Source organism: Mytilus edulis, chromosome 2 (assembly GCF_963676685.1).
Source record: "Mytilus edulis chromosome 2, xbMytEdul2.2, whole genome shotgun sequence".
Lineage (NCBI taxonomy): Eukaryota > Metazoa > Mollusca > Bivalvia > Mytilida > Mytilidae > Mytilus > Mytilus edulis.
In genome coordinates, this window is record NC_092345.1 from 29,633,350 (window position 1) to 29,655,391 (window position 22,042).

At 32.6% G+C, this 22,042-nt stretch overlaps 1 protein-coding gene across 8 annotated transcripts in view; it reads right to left on the reverse strand.

The window, feature by feature from the left end:
- Window positions 1–22,042, reverse strand: part of LOC139511916 (hamartin-like) — a 44,927-nt gene that overhangs the window by 14,372 nt on the left and 8,513 nt on the right. For 4 of the 8 annotated variants that reach the window (XM_071299070.1, XM_071299068.1, XM_071299069.1 and 1 more), the window contains exons 5-15: window positions 20,520–20,664; window positions 19,782–19,808; window positions 18,321–18,475; window positions 17,542–17,779; window positions 16,772–16,939; window positions 15,536–15,609; window positions 13,928–14,342; window positions 12,691–13,236; window positions 11,202–11,345; window positions 10,081–10,247; window positions 184–314 (exon numbers count right to left, since the gene is read on the reverse strand). In XM_071299070.1, the coding sequence (XP_071155171.1) occupies window positions 184–314; window positions 10,081–10,247; window positions 11,202–11,345; window positions 12,691–13,236; window positions 13,928–14,342; window positions 15,536–15,609; window positions 16,772–16,939; window positions 17,542–17,779; window positions 18,321–18,475; window positions 19,782–19,808; window positions 20,520–20,664 (2,210 nt within the window). The remainder of the gene's footprint in view (window positions 1–183; window positions 315–10,080; window positions 10,248–11,201; window positions 11,346–12,690; window positions 13,237–13,927; window positions 14,343–15,535; window positions 15,610–16,771; window positions 16,940–17,541; window positions 17,780–18,320; window positions 18,476–19,781; window positions 19,809–20,519; window positions 20,665–22,042) is intronic. The other 4 variants (XM_071299074.1, XM_071299072.1, XM_071299073.1 and 1 more) reach the window with 1 other exon arrangement.

Genomic DNA, 22,042 nt, shown 5'->3' on the forward strand with positions numbered 1-22,042 from the left:
CACAAACGCTATACACTTATGCACATTGGACATAGAAATTACCTTAATTGTCCTAATCAGAATCGAGATAATAGATGCAAGCTATACTATCGCTCGAGAAAAAAAAATCACGAATATAATGCCTACCCATGTTAAAACTACAATGAAGTATTGCTTGCATCAATAATTTCTTAATTAATTTACCTGAGTTTGACCAGCATCTCATACTCGTTACTCTCCTGTAGATCTTTCAACTTTCTGTTTTCATCTTGTAATAATTTCGTTGAAATCTTAAAATTTTGTATTTCTGTCTCCAGTATGTTGATTTGTCCAGCCTTCAAATAAAAATAAGGGAATTCATAAATGATTAAACAATTCAAATAAAAAATTTGCACTATGGGCTACAACTGTCATACAAGTGGGAGGTTTACCTAGCTATAAACTCAGGTTTAACCCACCATTTTTTTCCCACTAAATGCTTGTACATAGTCAGGAATGTGACAATTGTTTTCCGTTACATTCAAATGGTAGATATAGCTGATGATCACATCAGGTTTTATGAATTTCATCTATTAAGTCTTGGAACTTTCTGAAGAATATTTTGAGAAAAAGGACAAACAATTCTTTGACAAAACCCTGGCTCATTCCTCTATTTGCCCATGAACCAATGACATTTTATAGAGTTTGAGTTACAATCTCTTGAATATAGTGTGAGGTGACAAATGTATACTCCATACACAGATGAAGTTAGAATACTACTGGTAAAGTGAGGAAAATTCATAATTCAAAATTGAACTCATAATGTTTGTCATAGATTATGGTAATCAAATGACTGCTTAAGTCAAATGTAGAGATATATGTCTAACCAGGTGCTCCGCAGGGCGCAGCTTTGTACAACCACAGAGGTTAAACCCTGAACAGTTGGGGCAAGTATGGACAAAACTTTCAAGCTTGATACAGCTCTGAATTTGGATTGTGATCAAATTTTGACATAATATGGGTTTATTTCACAAAACAAATGTCAAGATCTTATAAATCTATTTCACAATATTGTGCAATTAAAGATTTCTTCTTCAAACTTTTCAAAAAATTAATTTAAAACTACCACCATCCCCCCTTTTTTTGCAATAAGTCAAAAACCTGACATTTCTTTATACCTTATTTACAAGTTGTGTAAGGGAGGTAAAAACTAACATACCCAACATTGTATGTTAAATGTTTTTGTATTACCTCACTTACACAATGCTTTTAAATTGTCTTAATTGTCCATTGACCAGAAAAACCTAGTTTTCCCCCTTTTTTTGCCCCTAATTCCAAAACATTTTGAGCTATAACCTCTTAAAGTCAGAAATAACTATCCCTTCATGGTATGGAAACTTGCGGTATAATTTCAGTGAGATTCATACACTTAAACACAAGTTAATGTTTGAAAACTACAAAAATGCTTATTTTGGGCCCCCTTTTTGGCCCCTAATTCCTAAACTATTGGGACCATAACCACCAAAATCAATCCTAACCTTTCTTAAGTAGTAATGAACCTTCTGGCAAAAATTTATAAGATCCATTCACTGAAACTTAAGTTATTGTCCGGAAACTAAATGCTTCTTCGGACGAAGCAGACGACAACGACATGATAGCATTATACGACGCAAAAAGTTTTTTTGCGGTCGTATAAAAATGAGACAGGGAAGCTGTATCTGTAGTTTCTTTAATCTCTAATATAACACTATATTATGGGACCCATTCTAAAAAGTTTGAATTGTTTTAAAATAATTCACAAAAGAAGCAGATCATTAGCTATAGGGTAGTCCTTTACCACAATTGAATTAAAACAATAACTCGAATTATAGATTATCATTGATAATCTCAACGAGATTGATTTTTTGCTTGAGCGGGACTGCGAAAGTGAGAAAAGCAATCAAGTTGAGATGACCAATGATAATCTCTTCATCACTATTTTACCTGTGACAATGTTGTCAATTTCATGTCAATTTCTTTAGCAACGCCACATGCCCCCTTAGTTTCTAGCGATAACTTTTATATCACTCGACTCCGTTGAGAAAGGAAATTATCAGTCAGCAAGATCAAAGGAAAATTTCGTAAAATAGCAATAATATTGGTTATCAGTTATAATTATCAGTCATATGCATATGGGTAGATCTGAAGGTTCTTCTATGCTTTTTCTGAGAAAGTGAGTTATGAATTTTCTTTCATATTAGACATCATCTGCTCAATGTATAATACATAAACATCAATAAACATTAACATCAACCTACTTGATTATGATATTGATTAATTGTTTGGGTGGTGTTTAACACCACTTACAGCACTATTGGGCTATTTCGTGGCGGTCAGTTTTATTGGTAGAGAGAGCTGGAGAGAATCACTGACCTCAAGGGTAGGAAAATTAAGATTTCTGATCTATTGTAGCTATAGTCAATTAAGAATCGATTTGAGTCTAGCACACCTGCATGTGTGGGATTCGAAACACTCAATCTCAGTGTTGACAGGCTGGTGATACAGCTTAAACCCCTCAGTCACTGAGGCACATTAATCGTAACAAATTAGGAGAAAGATACCAAAGTGACATTCATACGCATAAGCAAATCAAAGTATTATAGCACTAGAAAAAAGCAAAGCATTTGCCATACATCTTACAGAAGAATCGAGATCTATCTTTTAAACTGTTCCCATATGAAATACTGGGCACCATTAACCAGTCCAGTAGTGCTATATCTTAATTTCTCAAATTTTTGTGTTATTTTCACATTTTCTAACTAGTGAAAAATCTGTTCTCTGCAAATGATTGTTTGGAATTTAATTGTGACGTTAAATTTTCTTGTTTTCTCCTGAATTTTTTTATTGTGACGTCATGTAAAAAGGCGACCATGCCTGATGACGTCGCATCAAAAGTACACAACTTTCCTCAAATCTTTGGGTGCTATAAACAGTTTCGTATAAAAAAAACTAGGGGTTATTCCCCCGACTAAAAATAACCATGGAGGGAAACCCCTGTTTATTTACTCTATTGGTGAACAAGAGTGCACACGCTGAAATGTCTCGCCTTCTTTACTAATCATTGATATTATGTTGATAGACCTAAATATAAAGCTTTATTACAACTGTCACATAAACTCAACATTAACCAAGAAAATGAAACATTGATCAATGAACCATGAAAATGAGGTCAAGGTCAGGTGAAACATGCCAGGCAGACATGTACAGCTAACAATTCATCAATACAACAAATATAGTTGACTTATTGCTTATAAATTAAGAAAAACGGACCAAAACACAAACACTTAACACTTAGCAATGGACCGTGAAAATGAGGTCACGGTTAAATAAAACCTGCGTAACAGACATATAGATCATAAAATATTTCCATACATCAAATATAGTTGACCTAATGCATAACGTATTAGAAAAATAGACCAAAACTCAAAAACTTAACTTTGACCACTGAACCATGAAAATGAGGTGAAGGTCAGATGACACCTGTCAGCTAGACATGTTCACCTTACAATCATTCCATACACCAAATATAGTAGACCTATTGCATATAGTATAAGAAAAACAGACCAAAACATAAAAACTTAACTATCACCACTGAATCATGAAAATGAGGTCAAGGTCAGATGACACCTGCCAGTTGGACATGTACACCTTACAGTCCTTCCATACACCGAATATACTAGACCTATTGCTTATAGTATCTGAGATATGGACTTGACCACCAAAACTTAACCTTGTTCACTGATCCATGAAATGAGGTCGAGGTCAAGTGAAAACTGTCTGACAGACATGAGGACCTTGCAAGGTACGCACATACCAAATATAGTTATTCAATTACTTATAATAAGAGAGAATTTAACATTACAAAAAATATTAACTTTTTTTTCAAGTAGTCACTGAACCATGAAAATGAGGATAAGGACATTGGACATGTGACTGACGGAAAGTTCGTAACATGGGGCATCTATATACAAAGTATGAAGCATCCAGGTCTTCTACCTTCTAAAATATAAAGCTTTTTTATAAAAGAAGTTAGCTAACACCGCCGCCGTAGCCGCCGCCGGATCACTATCCTGTGTCGAGCTTTCTGCAACAAAAGTTGCAGGCTCAACAAAAAGTATCATGTTTTTTGTATTTGATTGTAAAAATTAGTTAATTAGCTTTCAATTAAAACAGGTTGAATGATTGAAATAATTTTCAAAAATATATTAAATATACATGTTTAGAGGGGAGACAACACTGTAAACATCCTGTTTTTTTGGCAGTGAAAATTGAAAACTTATTTGCAGCCACTGTAGCTCTTTTTGGAGCAGGAGACCGTTCCCTGAAACAAATTTTTTTGAAAGGCCAGGTAAAAACCTACAAATTTCATACAGTTTTGATTATGTAAAATGTGCATGGATCATGTCTTCATGGGTGTGCTTTTTTTAACATATTAAAAGTACACATTATTTTTATTTGATTATAAACTAGAGAGCATTCTGATTCCAGTGATATCTAGTTTTATACAAGTATCTTTATTAATCAGTCCATCACTAAGGGTCACTTATGCATGGTCCCTCAAAATGTGAGGTCATAGAAAACAAGAGGCTCTCAAGAGCCTGAATCGCTCACCTGGTAAACAATGCCTTCGGCCATGTTTTTTGACGAAATAGAAAATAAAACACAAACTTTATTCTATACACCCTACTGATCATTCAAATGAAGTTTGGTTGAATTTGGTTGAGTAGTTTTAGAGGAGAAGATTTTTTAAAGTTAGCAAATATGATGAACAAATTGTGAAAAAATTGTCATTAAAGGACAATAACCCCTTAAGGGATCAATTGACAATTTTGGTCATATTAACTTATTTGTAGATCTTACTTTGCTGATCATTTTTGCTGTTTACAGTTTATCTTTATCTATAATAATATTCAAGATAATGACCAAAAACTGCAAAATTTCCTTAAAATTACCAATTAAGTGGCAGCAACCCAACAATGGGTTGTTTGATTCATCTGAAAATTTCAGGGCTGATAGATCTTGACCTAATAAACATTTTTACCCCCATGTCAGATTTGCTTTAAATGCTTTAGTTTATGAGATATAAGCCAAAAACTGCATTTGACCCCTATGTTCTATTTTAAGTAACGGTGGCCATGTTTTTTGACGGATCAAAAATCGAAGCACAAACTTTGTGCAGGATAATCTAAGGAACAATCATGCTAAGTTTCATCCAAATCCATTCAGTAGTTTCAGAGGAGAAGATTTTTTAAAGTTAGCAAATATGATGAACAAATTGTGAAAAATTGTCATTAAAGGACATTTACCCCTTAAGGGGTCAATTGACAATTTTGGTCATATTAACCTATTTGTAGATCTTACTTTGCTGATCATTTTTGCTGTTAACAGTTTATCTTCATCTATAATAATATTCAAGATAATGACCAACCAGATGCTCTGCAGGGCGTAGCTTTATACGACCGCAGAGGTTGAACCCTGAACGGTTGGGGCAAAGTATGGACACAACATTCAAGCTGGATTCAGCTCTAAATTTGGATTGTGATTAAATAGTTGACACAGCATAGGTTTCTGAAACAGAATGAATGTGTTCTAATGAACTCAAATTTTTTGTTTTCTCTTAGAGCAATTCACTATGCTGTTGAATATTAATCCTCTCAAAAAAATGTTTGAAGAAATTTTCCTTTTTATTTATGAAATTTCAAATGAGAAAAATTGAACCCAATTTTTTTAATCACATCCCCCTTTCCCTTATTCCAAAACTAATCTCAATTAAAATTTCTAAGGAGTTTGCAACAATAACTACTCATTTAAATACATCATAAAATATTAAGATGTAAAAAAACTGCTTGTTATCACTGAATGGTAAAGATTATTTTAATTTATCAGTTGGTAGTAAAAAGTGAATATACATTGTATATTGTATATAACAAAGATTTAAGTTGATTCTGGACAAAGAAAGATAACTCCAATTAAAAAAAATCTTGCTATTGCACAATATTTTGCAATTAGATATTTCTTGCTTACTATTCTGGACAAAGAAAGATAACTCTAATTAAAAAAAATTTTGCTATTTCACAATATTGTGCAATTAGATATTTCTTGCCATTGCGCAATACTGTGCAATTGAAAAGACTTGCTATTGCACAATACTTAATATAATAATTTTAGATCCTGATTTGGACCAACTTGAAAACTGGGCCCATAATAAAAAATCTAAGTACATTTTTGGATTCAGCATATCAAAGAACCCCAAGATTTCAATTTTTGTTAAAATCAGACTAAGTTTAATTTTGGACCCTTTGGACTTTAGTGTAGACCAATTTGAAAACAGGACCAAAAATGAAGAATCTACATACACAGTTAGATTTGGTATATCAAAGAACCCCATTTATTCAATTTTTGATGAAATCAAACAAAGTTTAATTTTGGACCCCGATTTGGACCAACTTGAAAACTGGGCCAATAATCAAGAATCTAAGTACATTTTTAGATTCAGCATATCAAAGAACCTAACTGATTCATTTTTTGTCAAAATCAAACTAAGTTTAATTTTGGACCCTTTGGACCTTAATGTAGACCAATTTGAAAACGGGACCAAAAGTTAAGAATCTACATACACAGTCATGACAGTTAGATTCGGCATATCAAAGAACCCCAATTATTCAATTTTGATGAAATCAAACAAAGTTTAATTTTGGACCCTTTGGGCCCCTTATTCTGTTGGGACCAAAACTCCCAAAATCAATACCAACCTTCCTTTTATGGTCATAAACCTTGTGTTTAAATTTCATAGATTTCTATTTACTTATACTAACGTTATGGTGCGAAAACCAAGAAAAATGCTTATTTGGGTCCCTTTTTGGCCCCTCATTCCTAAACTGTTGGGACCTAAACTCCCAAAATCAATACCAACCTTCCTTTTGTAGTCATTAACATTATGTTTAAATTTCATTGATTTCTATTTACTTAAACTAAAGTTATTGTGCGAAAACCAAGAATAATGCTTATTTGGGCCCTTTTTTTGGCCCCTAATTCCTAAACTGTTGAAACCTAAACTCCCAAAATCAATCCCAACCTTCCTTTTGTGGTCATAAACCTTGTGTTAAAATTTCATAGATTTCCATTCACTTTTACTAAAGTTAGAGTGCGAAAACCAAGAAAATGCTTATTTGGGCCCTTTTTGGCCCCTAATTCCTAAAATATTGGGACCAAAACTCCCAAAATCAATACCAACCTTCCTTTTGTGGTCATAAACCTTGTGTTAAAATTTCATAGATTTCCATTCACTTTTACTAAAGTTAGAGTGCGAAAACTAAAAGTATTCGGACGCCGGACGACGACGACGACGCAGACGCCAACGTGATAGCAATATACGACGAAAAATTTTTCAAATTTTGCAGTCGTATAAAAACTGCAAAATTTCCTTAAAACTACCAATTAAGTGGCAGCAACCCAACAATGGTTTGTTTGATTCATCTGAAAATTTCAGGGCTGATAGATCTTGACCTAATAAACATTTTTACCCCCATGTCAGATTTGCTTTAAATGCTTTAGTTTATGAGATATAAGCCAAAAACTGCATTTGACCCCTATGTTCTATTTTAAGTAACGGTGGCCATGTTTTTTGACGGATCAAAAATCGAAGCACAAACTTTGTGCAGGATAATCTAAGGAACAATCATGCTAAGTTTCATCCAAATCCATTCAGTAGTTTCAGAGGAGAAGATTTTTTAAAGTTAGCAAATATGATGAACAAATTGTGAAAAATTGTCATTAAAGGACATTTACCCCTTAAGGGGTCAATTGACAATTTTGGTCATATTAACCTATTTGTAGATCTTACTTTGCTGATCATTTTTGCTGTTAACAGTTTATCTTCATCTATAATAATATTCAAGATAATGACCAAAAACTGCAAAATTTCCTTAAAATTACCAATTAAGTGGCAGCAACTCAACAATGGTTTGTTTGATTCATCTGAAAATTTAGGGCTGATAGATCTTGACCTAATGAACATTTTTACCCCATGTCAGATTTGCTCTAAATGCTTCCGTTTTTGAGATATAAGCCAAAAACTGCATTTGACCCATATGTTCTATTTTAAGTAACGGCGGCCATGTTTTTTGACGGATCAAAAATTGAAGCACACACTTTGTGCAGGATAATCTAAGGAACAATCATTTTAAGTTTCATTCAAATCCATTCAGTAGTTTCAGAGGAGAAGATGTTTGAAAAATTGTTAACGACGACGGACGCCAAGTGATGAGAAAAGCTCACATGGCCTTTTAGGCCAGGTGAGCTAAAAACTGTTGATTGCACCCTTTGAAAAGGAAGGATAAAAATCATTAGAGAAACAGATTCCACCACTGTAACTCGTGTATTACGAAATATCGTAATACACTTGTTGCAGTTGTGGAATCTATATACCACAAACTACCATGTTAAAATAAACCACTTGTTGCAAATTGACAAACGCAGTAAGGTTTACCAATACCATACTCCAATTAAATTAACAAACCTATTTTTATGTGAAAACAAGCAAGAGAGCATTTATAAGTTCTTTTATAACAGCAACATTTTTTAAAATTAGTAAAAAATGCTAACTGTATTGGTACACGTTAAACAGGTAATAAGACAGATAGATGTAAGCCGCCACTCACTCACTCACTGAGAGCGGTAAATGTCTTGTATCACTGTGTTCGTAAATTAATAAAATTGAGAATGGAAATGGGGAATGTGTCAAAGAGACAACAACCCGACCAAATAAAAAACAACAGCAGAGGGTCACCAACAGGTCTTCAATGTAGCGAGAAATTCCCGCACCCGGAGGCGTCCTTCAGCTGGCCCCTAAACAAATATATACTAGTCCAGTGATAATGAACGCCATACTAATTTCCAAATTGTACACAACTGACAAGAAACTAAAATTAAAATAATACAAGACTAACAAAGGCCAGAGGCTCCTGACTTGGGACAGGCGCAAAAATGCGGCGGGGTTAAACATGTTTGTGAGATCTCAACCCTCCCCCTATACCTCTAACCAATGTAGTAAAGTAAACGCATAACAATACGCACATTAAAATTCAGTTCAAGAGAAATCCGAGTCTGATGTCAGAAGATGTAACCAAAGAAAATAAACAAAATGACAAAAATACATAAATAACAACAGACTACTAGCAGTTAACTGACATGCCAGCTCCAGACTTCAATTAAACTGACTGAAAGATTATGATTTCATCATATGAACATCAGGCACAATCCTTCCCGTTAGGGGTTTAGTATCATACCATCATAACATATATGAGAAGAACATAACCTGTGTCATGCCAACAACTGTTTTTAAAAAAAAAAAAAAAAAAAAAAAAAAAAAAATGTGTTTAGTTCCGATGCAAAGACCTTATCAGTGACTCAATATTAACGCCAAAATATGCAATCTTTAATGACTTGACAACAGTATCGTAATTATATCCCTTCTTAATAAGTCTATTCAAAGGTTTTGTAAATTAATTAAGTCTGTTATGTAACCTTTAGCGGATCAAACTTTCTGTGAAAAAGGGTTAACAATTAAACTCAAATTAAATATTGCATTTGAGGAATGCTTTATCAAATTAGCTTCATTTTCCATACAAAAGTCCAGCAAACACTGTTACACAAGAAACGTAGAATGAAAAACTATACACTCTTTTTTGACAATAAACAAAATGGCCATACACGATGACAGTAAAAACCTAATGTTTTTAAAAATTAAATGATAAAGTTATGACGAAAATTGAAAAATAACAAAAAGACAAACAACAGAGCACAAACCTCAACTGAATATAATTGCCCAAGTTACCTTCCTCCCTACTCTGTTACTTATGACTTACCATAACATTATTATTTTGCCTACTCTGCAACTTATGACTTACCATAACATTATTATTTTGCCTACTCTGTAACTTATGACTTACCATAACATTATTATTTTGCCTACTCTGTAACTTATGACTTACCATAAGGCATAACATTACTATTTTGCCTACTCTGTAACTTATGACTTACCATAACATTATTATTTTGCCTACTCTGTAACTTATGACTTACCATAACATTATTATTTTCCTCTAATGATTCAGCATTAGCTATCCTTCTCAGTAAGCTACGATTCCTTCTATTATGCAGTTCTCGTTTATGTCTTTCATACATTAATTGGTTCTCCATCATAATTATCTGACCTCGTAAAATGTTGATTTCATCAGCAGGTGGGGCACCTGTTAAAGTTATAAATAACAAGTAATCCTGTGTTAGGATGGTAACACAAAAGTCACCAAAACGGACCCCACATCATTGTTCTGGGGTATCCATGATGCCAGATAATGTGTGTGTAAAGTTTTATTCGATATGAATAATTTTGATTTTTTTTACATTTGAACCATTTCCATGGTAATGGCTGCCATTTTGGAAATTCCAAACTCAAAAGTCAAGTCCAGACATGTTAGGCAACATTTGTTTTAAGTTTCATCAATTTTGAAGCATTTTGAGATTTTTTGAGATTTTTGCTGTTTTATCCATTACTACACAATCAATTTTGTATGTCGAAGTGTGGAAAAAACTTATCTGGAAAACTAAAACGGCACTGACTTTCTAAATTCATGCATATATCTGGTTTAAATTTTCTTTGAATAACCAAATTTTTTAGTCCTAAAGTTTGCCATAAAAAGGCAGACTTTCTTTTTTAATTCATTTTGAGTTAAAGAGTTAATAATGCATAAGCTTGAGAGTCAAATGATTTTTTGGTGTGAATACTATTTTAAATATTTCAACCAGTCCAACATTTCGTGGTTACTTGAATTACTCAAACATGTCATCTATCTTTAAATCAAAAGTAATGTACATGCATTTATGTCCCAGATGCATATGGTCATGACAATATATATGCATTTAATCATATTGTCTAGATTTTATTTAATTACTGTAAATTCAGAAACAATTGCCATTTTGTTATTTTAGACTAAAAAGCGATTTTAATATTTGCAATATTAAGAAAAATTCTCTTTAATTCATATAAATAATTACAAAACGCAACTTTTAAATTATTGCCATAATTACCCTGTTGCATTTTGCAAAAATAAAAACATTCGATAATTTATGAATTTACAATACTGATCCTTTTATCTAAAGCACTTCCATAATTCTAAAGTTTAATCAACAGTCATTGTACTCACCTCCAAAATGTGTCCAGTTAATAGCATCTTGACTAGTTATAGGTATTTTACTCAATTCTTTGGCATGAATTTCTCGTCCCATTGTTAAATGTTTATCTAGTAATTCTAATGGTGAAAGGGATTGGAATAATGGCACTTCTTTGCCTAAAATTAAATATTTAGAATATCAGCAAAGGTCAAAATGTGAACCTTTAGATTGTGTGGAGAGTTTGACATTTTACAATATATTTATGCAGGAAATCAAATCTTTTAATGTTGATTCATTTATTTGTGTTGGTACAAAATGTAGCAAAAAAAACTTGTACATCTTGGAAGTTTTAAATTTGTGATTCACCATGTCCTTGAAATACAAAAAAAATTGGTATCCCACAAATAATAATTAACATAGGCGGATCCAGGGGAGGGGCTCTGGCACCCCCCCTTTCGTGGGAAAAATTTGGTTGATTATATAGGAAATCACTGAAGCATGACTGGAGCGGCCCCCTCTTTAGGTCAGTCAGCAGGCCCCCCCTTAGGAAAAGTTCTGGATCTGCCACTGATTAATCCCCAGTATACTTTTAATTCTTGTTATATTTCTTTGCCTCTCTTAAACATGTTAAAGCTTGGTTTTCCTACCCTATATATTACAGAGGGACTGACCACAGCCATATAGACACAGATCTAGAGAAATACAATAATTATAAGAATTAACTTGGTTTTTATCTGATACCATACAAGTTTTGCATCATTGACACGGATCAATGAATTTCGCTATAAATGATTAATAAGTGCAGAGAGAGAGCAAAAACTTCACATTGTGTGGAGAGTTTGATATTTTACAATTTAAATGCAGAAAATATATATCATTGATTTAACCTCTCTTTAAACATGTTTTAAAGTCATAAGAAACGAGTGACCAGTGAAAAATAATGTTCTTCCAATTCTTGAACCAATGCATACAAACATCATAAACTTAGTCTTCTGTGCACGAATTTATCATTTTTTTTCGTGTAAATTTCGTATAATCGTTAATTTTTTTTTCAATCATTCAGTGTTTTGTGAAAATATGGCAGGTAATTAAAGTTCGTGTTTTGAAGCCGAAGTTTAACAATTGTCACCTGTTTGTCAACAATTGACAAAAAATCAACAAAAAAGCATGGAAATTGAGCACATGTTTAACATGTGAATTCAGATAATAGTTTATTTTAAGGACATCCATGCGTATTGTGATCACCGGATTTTTACGAGATGGGTCACACTGAGGTCACTTTGCATACGGAAAATATGTCGGGGGAAGTGCTTCCTGGAAGCAAATAAAATAAAGTAAACTTCTTCTAAATATGAATAAATTAAAGAATTTTCTTCAGAAAAAAGTATATGTACATAAGTTTTACAATGAAAACTATCCATTGAGTTATAAAAAAACGTATGCATTATTTTTTTTGATTTGAGGTTTCTTATGACTTTAAGCTTGGTTGTCCTACCCAAAATAATCTATTGTAAGAATTACCTTGGTTTTTATCTGATATCATACAAGTTTTGCATCTTTGACACAGGTGCATTGAATTTGGCAGCAAGGAATTTTTTATGACATCCATAAAACTGTTCTGTGATTGTGGAACGGGTTGATTGTCTGGCTGTTTAAACATGGGACATGATGTAATACTGATGTGTGATGATGTTGTCATAGTTACAGTACTTGTTTCCATAGTAACTGTTGTGACAACAGGTAATGCTGATTGTTGACTATCTTGTTGACTAGTTTGTGAGGTTTGCCGTTTTAAGTTGGATATCGTTGAAGCCGATCGTGACAATTCCCCCTCATCTTCGTCTTCACTATCCTCATTATCCACGGACAATAATTTTGGTAAACTGGGACAAGAATTTGACCGAGTTTTTTTGTATTTTTCTTGTTTGTACAGGTCTAAATTGTTAGTTGCTGTTAAACTGTTAAACCGTATCCGATTCACACTTTTCATGAACTGTGCCACAGATTCAGCTGTTAGATGTACCGCTGATTCTGATTGGTTCTGGTTGATTTCTGATACTTCATCATCTGTAAAAAAAATTATTAACATAGCATTATGATTGTATGTTATATCATGTATATCACAAAGTAAATGGAAAAAGTTAAGGTTTATCTATACAAATATGAAACACAACAATAACATTTTCATTGTCCAATTCTGAACAACAAATGAAAAAATTAATTTAATTGTAAATGATTTTTGGTATTATCCATTTTGACAACTATAACTTTGCAGAAAAAAATTCTTATAAATCTATTTTTTCAAATTAATATTTTTTTTCTTTGATGTATGTTAATATATGATATGAACTTTTACTTTCAATTTTATTATTTTTGGTCTATATTTAAAAAGTTTCTTGTTATGTCTCTTTGTTAATTCTTTTTTTTGAAGTGTTGATTTCCCGATGGTGCAAGTCTAAATAGTGTAACAGTCCTAATTCGTTTGTTGATGTGGTTCATAAGTGTTTCTTTGTTTTTGTATAGATTAGACATGTACAGGTGGTTTTCCTGTTTGAATGGTTCTACACTAGTCATAATTGGGGCCCTTTATAACTTCCTGTTCGATGTGACACTAGGCTCTATGTTGAAGGCCTATAATGGTTTACATGCTACAAATTGTAACTTGGATGAAGAGTTGTCTCATTGGCCCTCATACCACATCTTCTTATATCTATATCTATTTTCTTCTAATATAATAATCTTAAATTTAAACCATTACCTTCATCACTCCCATGTAAATCCTCCATCATTTTTGGCAGGGTCTCCATGGAGAATGACTCCATGAGATCTGGCCTTTCTAGGCTGTCTTTCCTTTCTTCAGTCACATGACTTATCCCATCATCCTTTTCTTCCTTGGTTTCACTTGGGTAATACATCATCCCATGGTCCACAAATGATGCAATTGGAGATTCTGGTACAACATCAAATTTCAACTCCCTAGCTGTTGTTCGTATGGGTAGAGATTTAAACATTCCAGTGGGAGGTTCTGCCGTGAATTCTGTTTTTACAGGAGATGGTGGAACGGACAATTTAGAATCACTTCCTGGTTGAGATTTCGTAACTAAGGTGAGTGAAGCTCGTTTATCAGAGCCTTTGGTAAATAAGGATCCTCGACTACTGTTTCTACTAAGACCCTGAAATTAAAATGTTTAACTATAACCCTCAAACTAGAGAAGAAGTGAAACTTGTACGATATTAAAAATTGGCCATTTCAGAATCTAAAGGACTATGATTAATTAAATTGTTCGTACCCCAAAATGAAAATAATATAATGTCATTGGTTATATTTTACTTGTTTAGAACATTTTTAACCAATCAGGACATTCTGGTGCACATTTTTCAAAATATTAGCAAGAAAGAAATAGATTCTGGAACAGCCAATTGCAAACTTTCCAAGCATCTCAAATAAGAATACAACCCACCAATTATCATTCATATTCTAGAAATTTTTCAGGACATTTAAAAGCAGGGAGCAGCTTTATACGACCGCAGAGATTGAACCCTTGTTCAGTTGGTAGTAAAAGTGAATATACATTGTATATTGTATAAAACAATGATTTAAGTTGATTCAACTACTATTCTGGACAAAGAAAGATAACTCCAATTGAAAACTTCTTGCTATTGCACAATATTGTGGAATTAGATATTTCTTGCTATTGCGCAATACTGTGCAATTGAAAACTTGCTATTGCACAATACTGTACAATTAAAGATTTCTTGCTATTGCTGAATACTGTGCAATTGAAAATTGTTTATACTAAAGTTATTGTGCTAAAACCAAGAATAATGCTTATTTGGGCCCTTTTTTGGCCCTAATTCCTAAACTGTTGGAACCAAAACTCCCAAAATCAATCCCAACCTTCCTTTTGTGGTCATAAACCTTGTGTCAAAATTTCAAAAATTTCTATCTACTTAAACTAAAGTTATAGTGCGAAAACCAAGAAATTGCTTATTTGGGCCCTTTTTGGCCCCTAATTCCTAAAATGTTAGGACCAAAACTCCCAAAATCAATCCCAACCTTCCTTTTGTGGTCATAAACCTTGTGTTAAAATTTCATAGATTTCTATTCACTTTTACTAAAGTTAGAGTGCGAAAACTAAAAGTATTCGGACGCCGACGACGACGACAACAACACAGACGACTACACCGTGATACCAATATACGACCAAAAATTTTTCAATTTTTGCGGTTGTATAAAAACAATCTTGAGGATCTTTTCAGTTTCCTTTTTAATGCAAACAAACTGTTCTTCCTAGAGATTTGTGTTGGAGCTGTTATATTGGCAATTACAGGTTATCTCCTCATTTTTTGTTGTTATTATTCCTACCTTTTCAGCTTCATCAAAAATTGGAGGTGTAGCTCTAGGAGTTATCACTGGTGTATTTCCATTAGTCACAGGAGCTGGAATAAAAATTCAGAAAGAATGATCATATATGCACATAGAAAAACATGCTTTAGATATATATATAAAAAAAAGAAGATGTGGTTTGATTGCCAATGAGACAACTCTCAACAAGAGACAAAATGAGTTTAGTGTGACGTTCATTTTTATTAAACTAGTACACATTTTGTTTAGGGGCCAGCTGAAGCCTTTGAGTGCCAGATTTTCTTGCTATGTTGAAGAACCATTGGTGGGCTTCAGCTGTTATCTGCTATTGGTAGGGTAGTTGTTTCCTTGACACATTCCCATTTCTATTCGCAATTTTACTAAATATAAAAAACAAGAATGTGTCCATAGTACACGGATGCCCCACTCGCACTATCATTTTCTATGTTCAGTGGACCGTGAAAATTGGGGTTAAACCTTTAATTTGGAATTAAAATTAGAAAAATCATATCATAGGGAACATGTGTACTAAGTTTCAAGTTGATGTAACTATAACCATGTTAACTTCATCAAAAACTACCTTGACCAAAAACTTTAACCTGAACTTCGCGCTATCATTTTCTATGTTCAGTGGACCACGAAATTGGGGTCAAAACTATAATTTGGCATTAAAATTAGAAAGATCATATCATGGGGAACATGTGTACTAAGTTTCAAGTTGATTGGACTTCAACTTCTTCAAAAACTACCTTGACAAAAAACTTTAACCTGAAGCGAACGGACGCACAGACGGACGGACGAACGAACGGAGGCACAGACCAGAAAACATAATGCCCCTCTACTATCATAGGTGGTGCATAATAAAACAAACTACAAATAAAAACTGGCTAACTTGATAGTTTTTCACCCTTTCTCATGCACATTTCCAATAAGTTTTTTCATACTCTTGCTAGACTCCAAATGAACTTTGGTTAGGAAATGCTTAATTAGGTTCAATACAGATTAAATTTTGCTAGATATACTTGTATGTTCAAGAACCCATCTCACTTCTAAACTCTATTAAAAGTACACTCATATCATATGGACATCAATCTACCATTCAAGATCATATGCTAATTTAAAGATGACTTTTATTTAAGGTGGCTTTATGTCTTATTGATGTATATCCCACATCTCCCATACTTATTAATGTTTTCCCAGGAGAACATGACACTGATATCAATTGATATTTCTTACCAGAGGGGGCATGTGTGGAACTAGAATTTTCCAGTACATTTGCTGCTGGAGTATTTCTCTGTGATGGTGGGGGAGTTGACATTCCAATGGCTAAAGATGGACTGAAAAATGTATCTGACTGGTAACCTGAAAAGGGAATCGGATCTGGTACCCGCAACATGGAACTGTCTGAAAAAATAAGAGTATAATATTCAAATATTAATGGATATTTGAATAAAAATTAATACTAATGCTAGTTATCCAAAAAATAAAGTAAAGTTTGCAACATGCCTTTTTTATGTCATCAGGTCAAATACATAGACAGTAAGTATCTGACAGATAAATAAATGCTGACACATTATTTATTATCACTGTCAAGCTGCTGATTGACTGACTATGAAGTCATATTAATCATAAGTTTCTATGAAAAGTGTGACAAAAACAGACAAATGTCATGACTGACAATCTGATTTCAATATATAGCCCCACTTTTTTTAGTACGGCATAAAATTAGATTTTGTTAGTTTGTATCTACTTTAATGATATACCATCTGTCTTTCTGTATCATTTTTTATATAGATATATATGGAGCATGAAAATGTTTCATTTTTTTTTCAAATTTAAGAAGCAAATCTACCTTAAAACATTTAACCTTATATGTTATTTTAGAGTACCCTTTTAAGAATGTATAACCTTTTTTACTTGTTCATTCCAACCTCAATTTATGAATGATGAATCCTTGCATTTAGATTGCTCAAGAAGTATATTCACTGCATTTTCACCATTCTTACCTCTAGTTTGGAAAGTTATATCCTTGGATTTAGATTGCTCAAGAGGTTTATACAAAATATTTTTCTTCAGAGACTCGGACGAGTCATCCCACATGCCCTCCATCACATCCAGAGACATTTTGGCACATTCCATCACAACATCTTGTATTTCCATTGTCCGCCAGCGAGTGGCCGAGATCTCAGCATCTCTATTTCCTGTGATGAGACCAGGATGAAGGCGTACTCTCTCTAACATTGGCTGTAAGGAAATTAAGTTCCATTCATATAGATATGTGTAAAAATATTACAATAAACGTTAAATGAAAATACAAAACAAATCTTTTAATCACACCTATTGTTGATCAAGATTAAAACCTATTTATTTAATAAGAATTCAAATCAAAATCTTTGTAAACAGAACTTATAACATCATATTTAAAATAATAGCTACAAAGAAACTAACTTTTCTATTAAATTTGTATCTAGCCCATTTCTAAAATAAAAAATTCACACTCTCAGCAATACAAATTTCAATTGTTTTTTTGCTTATTTCTCAGTGGCAGATATTTCATGCATTTTTAAAACAAGAACATATTAACAACACATTTAATAGGTCTAAACTGCAAAGGGAGAACAGGCCTAGTGTGTTCATAAAAATTTTGGAGTACAGTTATGGTAAGCGGATTCACAAGTCAACCAATCAAAATGCTGCTTCAAAAGTTTTTAACTTTCTAATCACAAAAATTACATTTTAAACAGCAAATTGAAAATGAACATAATTGTAAATTCCATACACATACCTTAACACATTCTTCATACACAGCAATATTTTCCTTTTTACCGTAGTATGTTCGTAAAAAGGCTAGGAAACTATATGGAAACATTCCATAGAGACGATGAAATAATGAATACAGTGCCACCTGGAGGTGAAGTAAATATACATCAGGAACATTACCTACAAAACATGAAACATGACTTATTACTAATTTCAAGTTTTACTTATTAGGTTTTTCTTTAAAACACAGAATAAATGTTCTTCTATGACATCAAGCTGCAGTATATCATGCATACATAAAACAGTTATAGCATACTACATTCTTTAAAAACATGTTTATCATTATGTGTCATGCATTTGGTATCATTCATGATGCGGTCAAAACTGTGGATTCGTTACTATTCGTTGTATACCAATATTAGTGGATTTCGATGGTACATGTATAGGTAAACCACGAAATAAAATGCTAAACAAAGAACAAACCTCTATTGGTATTGATACAGACTTTGGCAAAACCACGAAATCAAATATCCATGAAAATGAAACTTTTCCCTTATCCACGAAAAATAAATGAAACCACAGTATTGAAGTAAGCCATACATACATTGTCAGCTTATATTTGTTCCAACTTTAATAAATTCCCCTAGAAACCTTGTTATAAACAATGCCATAATATTTTATTACTGTTGGAACGTTCATCATAAGAATGTTAAATAAGGTTTCAAGGCTAAAATATTCATCCCACAGGTGAATTCTATTTTGTAGGATTTGAAAATATTGTGTAGGTGATTTATTATAAATTATCATTTGTATTACATATAAATGTGCAAAAATTTACCATGTTAAAAAAGTCAACATTGTATAGCAATTTTTTCAGAATATTTACATATGGGCTAGTAAAGCGCCTTAAAGTGTTAAAACAAAAAGCTCATTTAGACAAAAAGCATATATATGTAGATATATATTCATGCATAGGTATTAAAGATGAAAGTGATAATGAAGTTTAGTTCTATTATAAATTGTATTTTTCAATCTAGCAAGGACTATACATGTGTATAGATTATCTTGGAAGATTTTATCCACACTGGATTATTTATTGAAATGATGATGGGTGTTGGTTTAAAAATCAAAAAATTTACAGCAATTCTTATTAATTTCACTGGGATACCCTTTAAAATTGGTGTTCTAACAACAAACTTGATATCATTAACTGTACCTTTGTCTAAAATATCCAAATATAGATTCAAAAGAGTACATTGTTAATCTTAAGGTCACTTCTGCAAACAACTGGACTTCCAAAAACCTTTTAAGTTTAACTTAACCATTGGACCATTTTAATTTTAGTATTTTCCACAAAAAAGGTACACAATAACACACAAAAGGTTATGTTTTGAAATGATTATCGTAAAAAGTAGAAATTTTCTAGCCATATAATAGAAAATCAGACACCACATAAAAGCACACATCACACACATTGTGACCTTACCCGCAGAACCTCTAGCAATAGGACTTCCTGAATAATTATAAAATCATTTTATAAAATTATTCAGATTTTTAGCACATAGCTCAACTTGGTGTAAATGTCAGTTTACTTATTTCTCAATTTTTTTCCATCTATCCATTGCTTATATTTTGTAAACTGATCCATCCACCTCTATTAAAATTTTCCAAAGCTTTGCATATACAAAGCATTTATGTTTTTCAAAAGTCCAAAGAAAGCATTAGAAAATGAAGGCAACCTAGTAAAGAACAGGCTATAACTACATAATCAATGAAAGCTGGTGTTAGTTTCAAGTGCATTCAAGCAAAACAAGAATTAGGTGACTATAGGCACCCAGGAGCCTGGATCGCTCAATTAGTAAAAATAAAATCATTTGCATTGACAGTGGCAGTGGCAGCCATCTTTCACACACTAAGTCAGATTGTGATCAGTTTTAGATCCAATTGCAGAATATTTTAAAACAAAACCAGTCCTGTCATTTATAAAAAATTATAATGAACAACAGATTGACGAGAACATATTCAAGTGGTGGCAATAGCTGACCTTTAAATCAGGTAAGCTAAAAATCGATGTATTGTGGTAGAATTGTTTAAGTTATATTACAGTTCTCTTGGATGGAAAATAAAACCATCACAAATTTGAAGTCTCTATCTAAACTATAAAACAGGTTTAAAATCTTCTAATGCTAACTTAATTTTAAATATAAATTTCCAATCATTGTACCTGGTTTCTTGTGACTGAATGTCATCAAATGAGAAAAAACTTCAAAAATAGTTGATAACTGGTGTCCCAGGTATGTAGGAATGGAGGGAAGCAGTACTGTAAGGGACATAACTCCTGTCATTAGTATAGGTACATCTGTTTCATTCTGAAAAATAACAAATAATTACTGTAAGGGACATAACTCCTGTCATAAGTATAGGTACATCTGTTTCATTCTGAAAAATAACAAATAATTACTGTAAGGGACATAACTCCTGTCATTAGTATAGGTACATCTGTTTCATTCTGAAAAAAAACAAATAATTACTGTAAGGGACATAACTTCTGTCATTAGGGTAGGTACATCTGTTTCATTCTGAAAAATAACAAATAATTACTGTAACGGACATAACTCCTGTCATAAGTATACCGGTCAGTACATCTGTTTCATTCTGAAAAATAACAAATGATTACTGTAAGGGACATAACTCCTGTCATTAGTATAGGTAAATCTGTTTCATTCTGAAAAATAACAAATAATTACTGTAAGGGACATAACTCCCGTCATTAGGGTAGTTATGTTTCATTCTGAAAAGTAACAAATAATTACTGTAAGGGACATAACTCCTGTCATAAGGGTAGGTACATCTGTTTCCTTCTGAAAAATATCAAATAATTACTGTAAGGGACATAACTCCTGTCATTAGTTTAGGTACATCAGTTTCATTCTGAAAATATCAAATAATTATTGTAAGGGACATAACTCCTGTCATTAGGAAAGGTAAATTTATTTTATTCTGAAAAGTAACAAATTATTACTGTAAGGGACATAACTCCTGTAATTAGTTTAGGTACATCTGTTTCATTTTGAAAAATATCAAATAATTACTGTAAGGGACATAACTCCTGTCATTAGTTTAGGTACATCAGTTTCATTCTGGAAAATATCAAATAATTACTGTAGGGGACATAACTCCTGTCATTTGGAAAGGTACATTTTTTTATTCTGAACAGTAACATATTATTACTGTAAAGGACATAATTCCTGTCATTAGTATAGGTACATCTGTTTCATTCTGAAAAGTAACAATTTCTAACTTTAATTTTGTATAATTAGGAAGAAGCATAGATATAATAGAAAACTTTAGATAATGGGTATCCATCCATGACACAAAACAGTATACATGCACAGCAAAAAACAAACAGAAAGTAAAGGAACAACCTTTTATTTCTGTTCTTTATCTCAAAGTCACATTGAGGCCTTGAACACAGACCAAAAATAAATCTCACCTCACTGAAGGATAAAGACATCACCCCTAGCACCTGCTTGAGCTGATTTCTTTGCAAATATAATTTGGAGAGACTTTGATGCTATTTAATAAGCAGTCTTATGTTTGTTTCCTGTTTGATATTCTTTTGTATGAATTATCCAATGTTTTACAGCAATGATAGCATCATGTGAAAATCACATCTACAACTCTAAAATTATCCTCAATCTATTATCATTACAGTGCTTTATTTACTTTGATGATGCTTGGATAAAA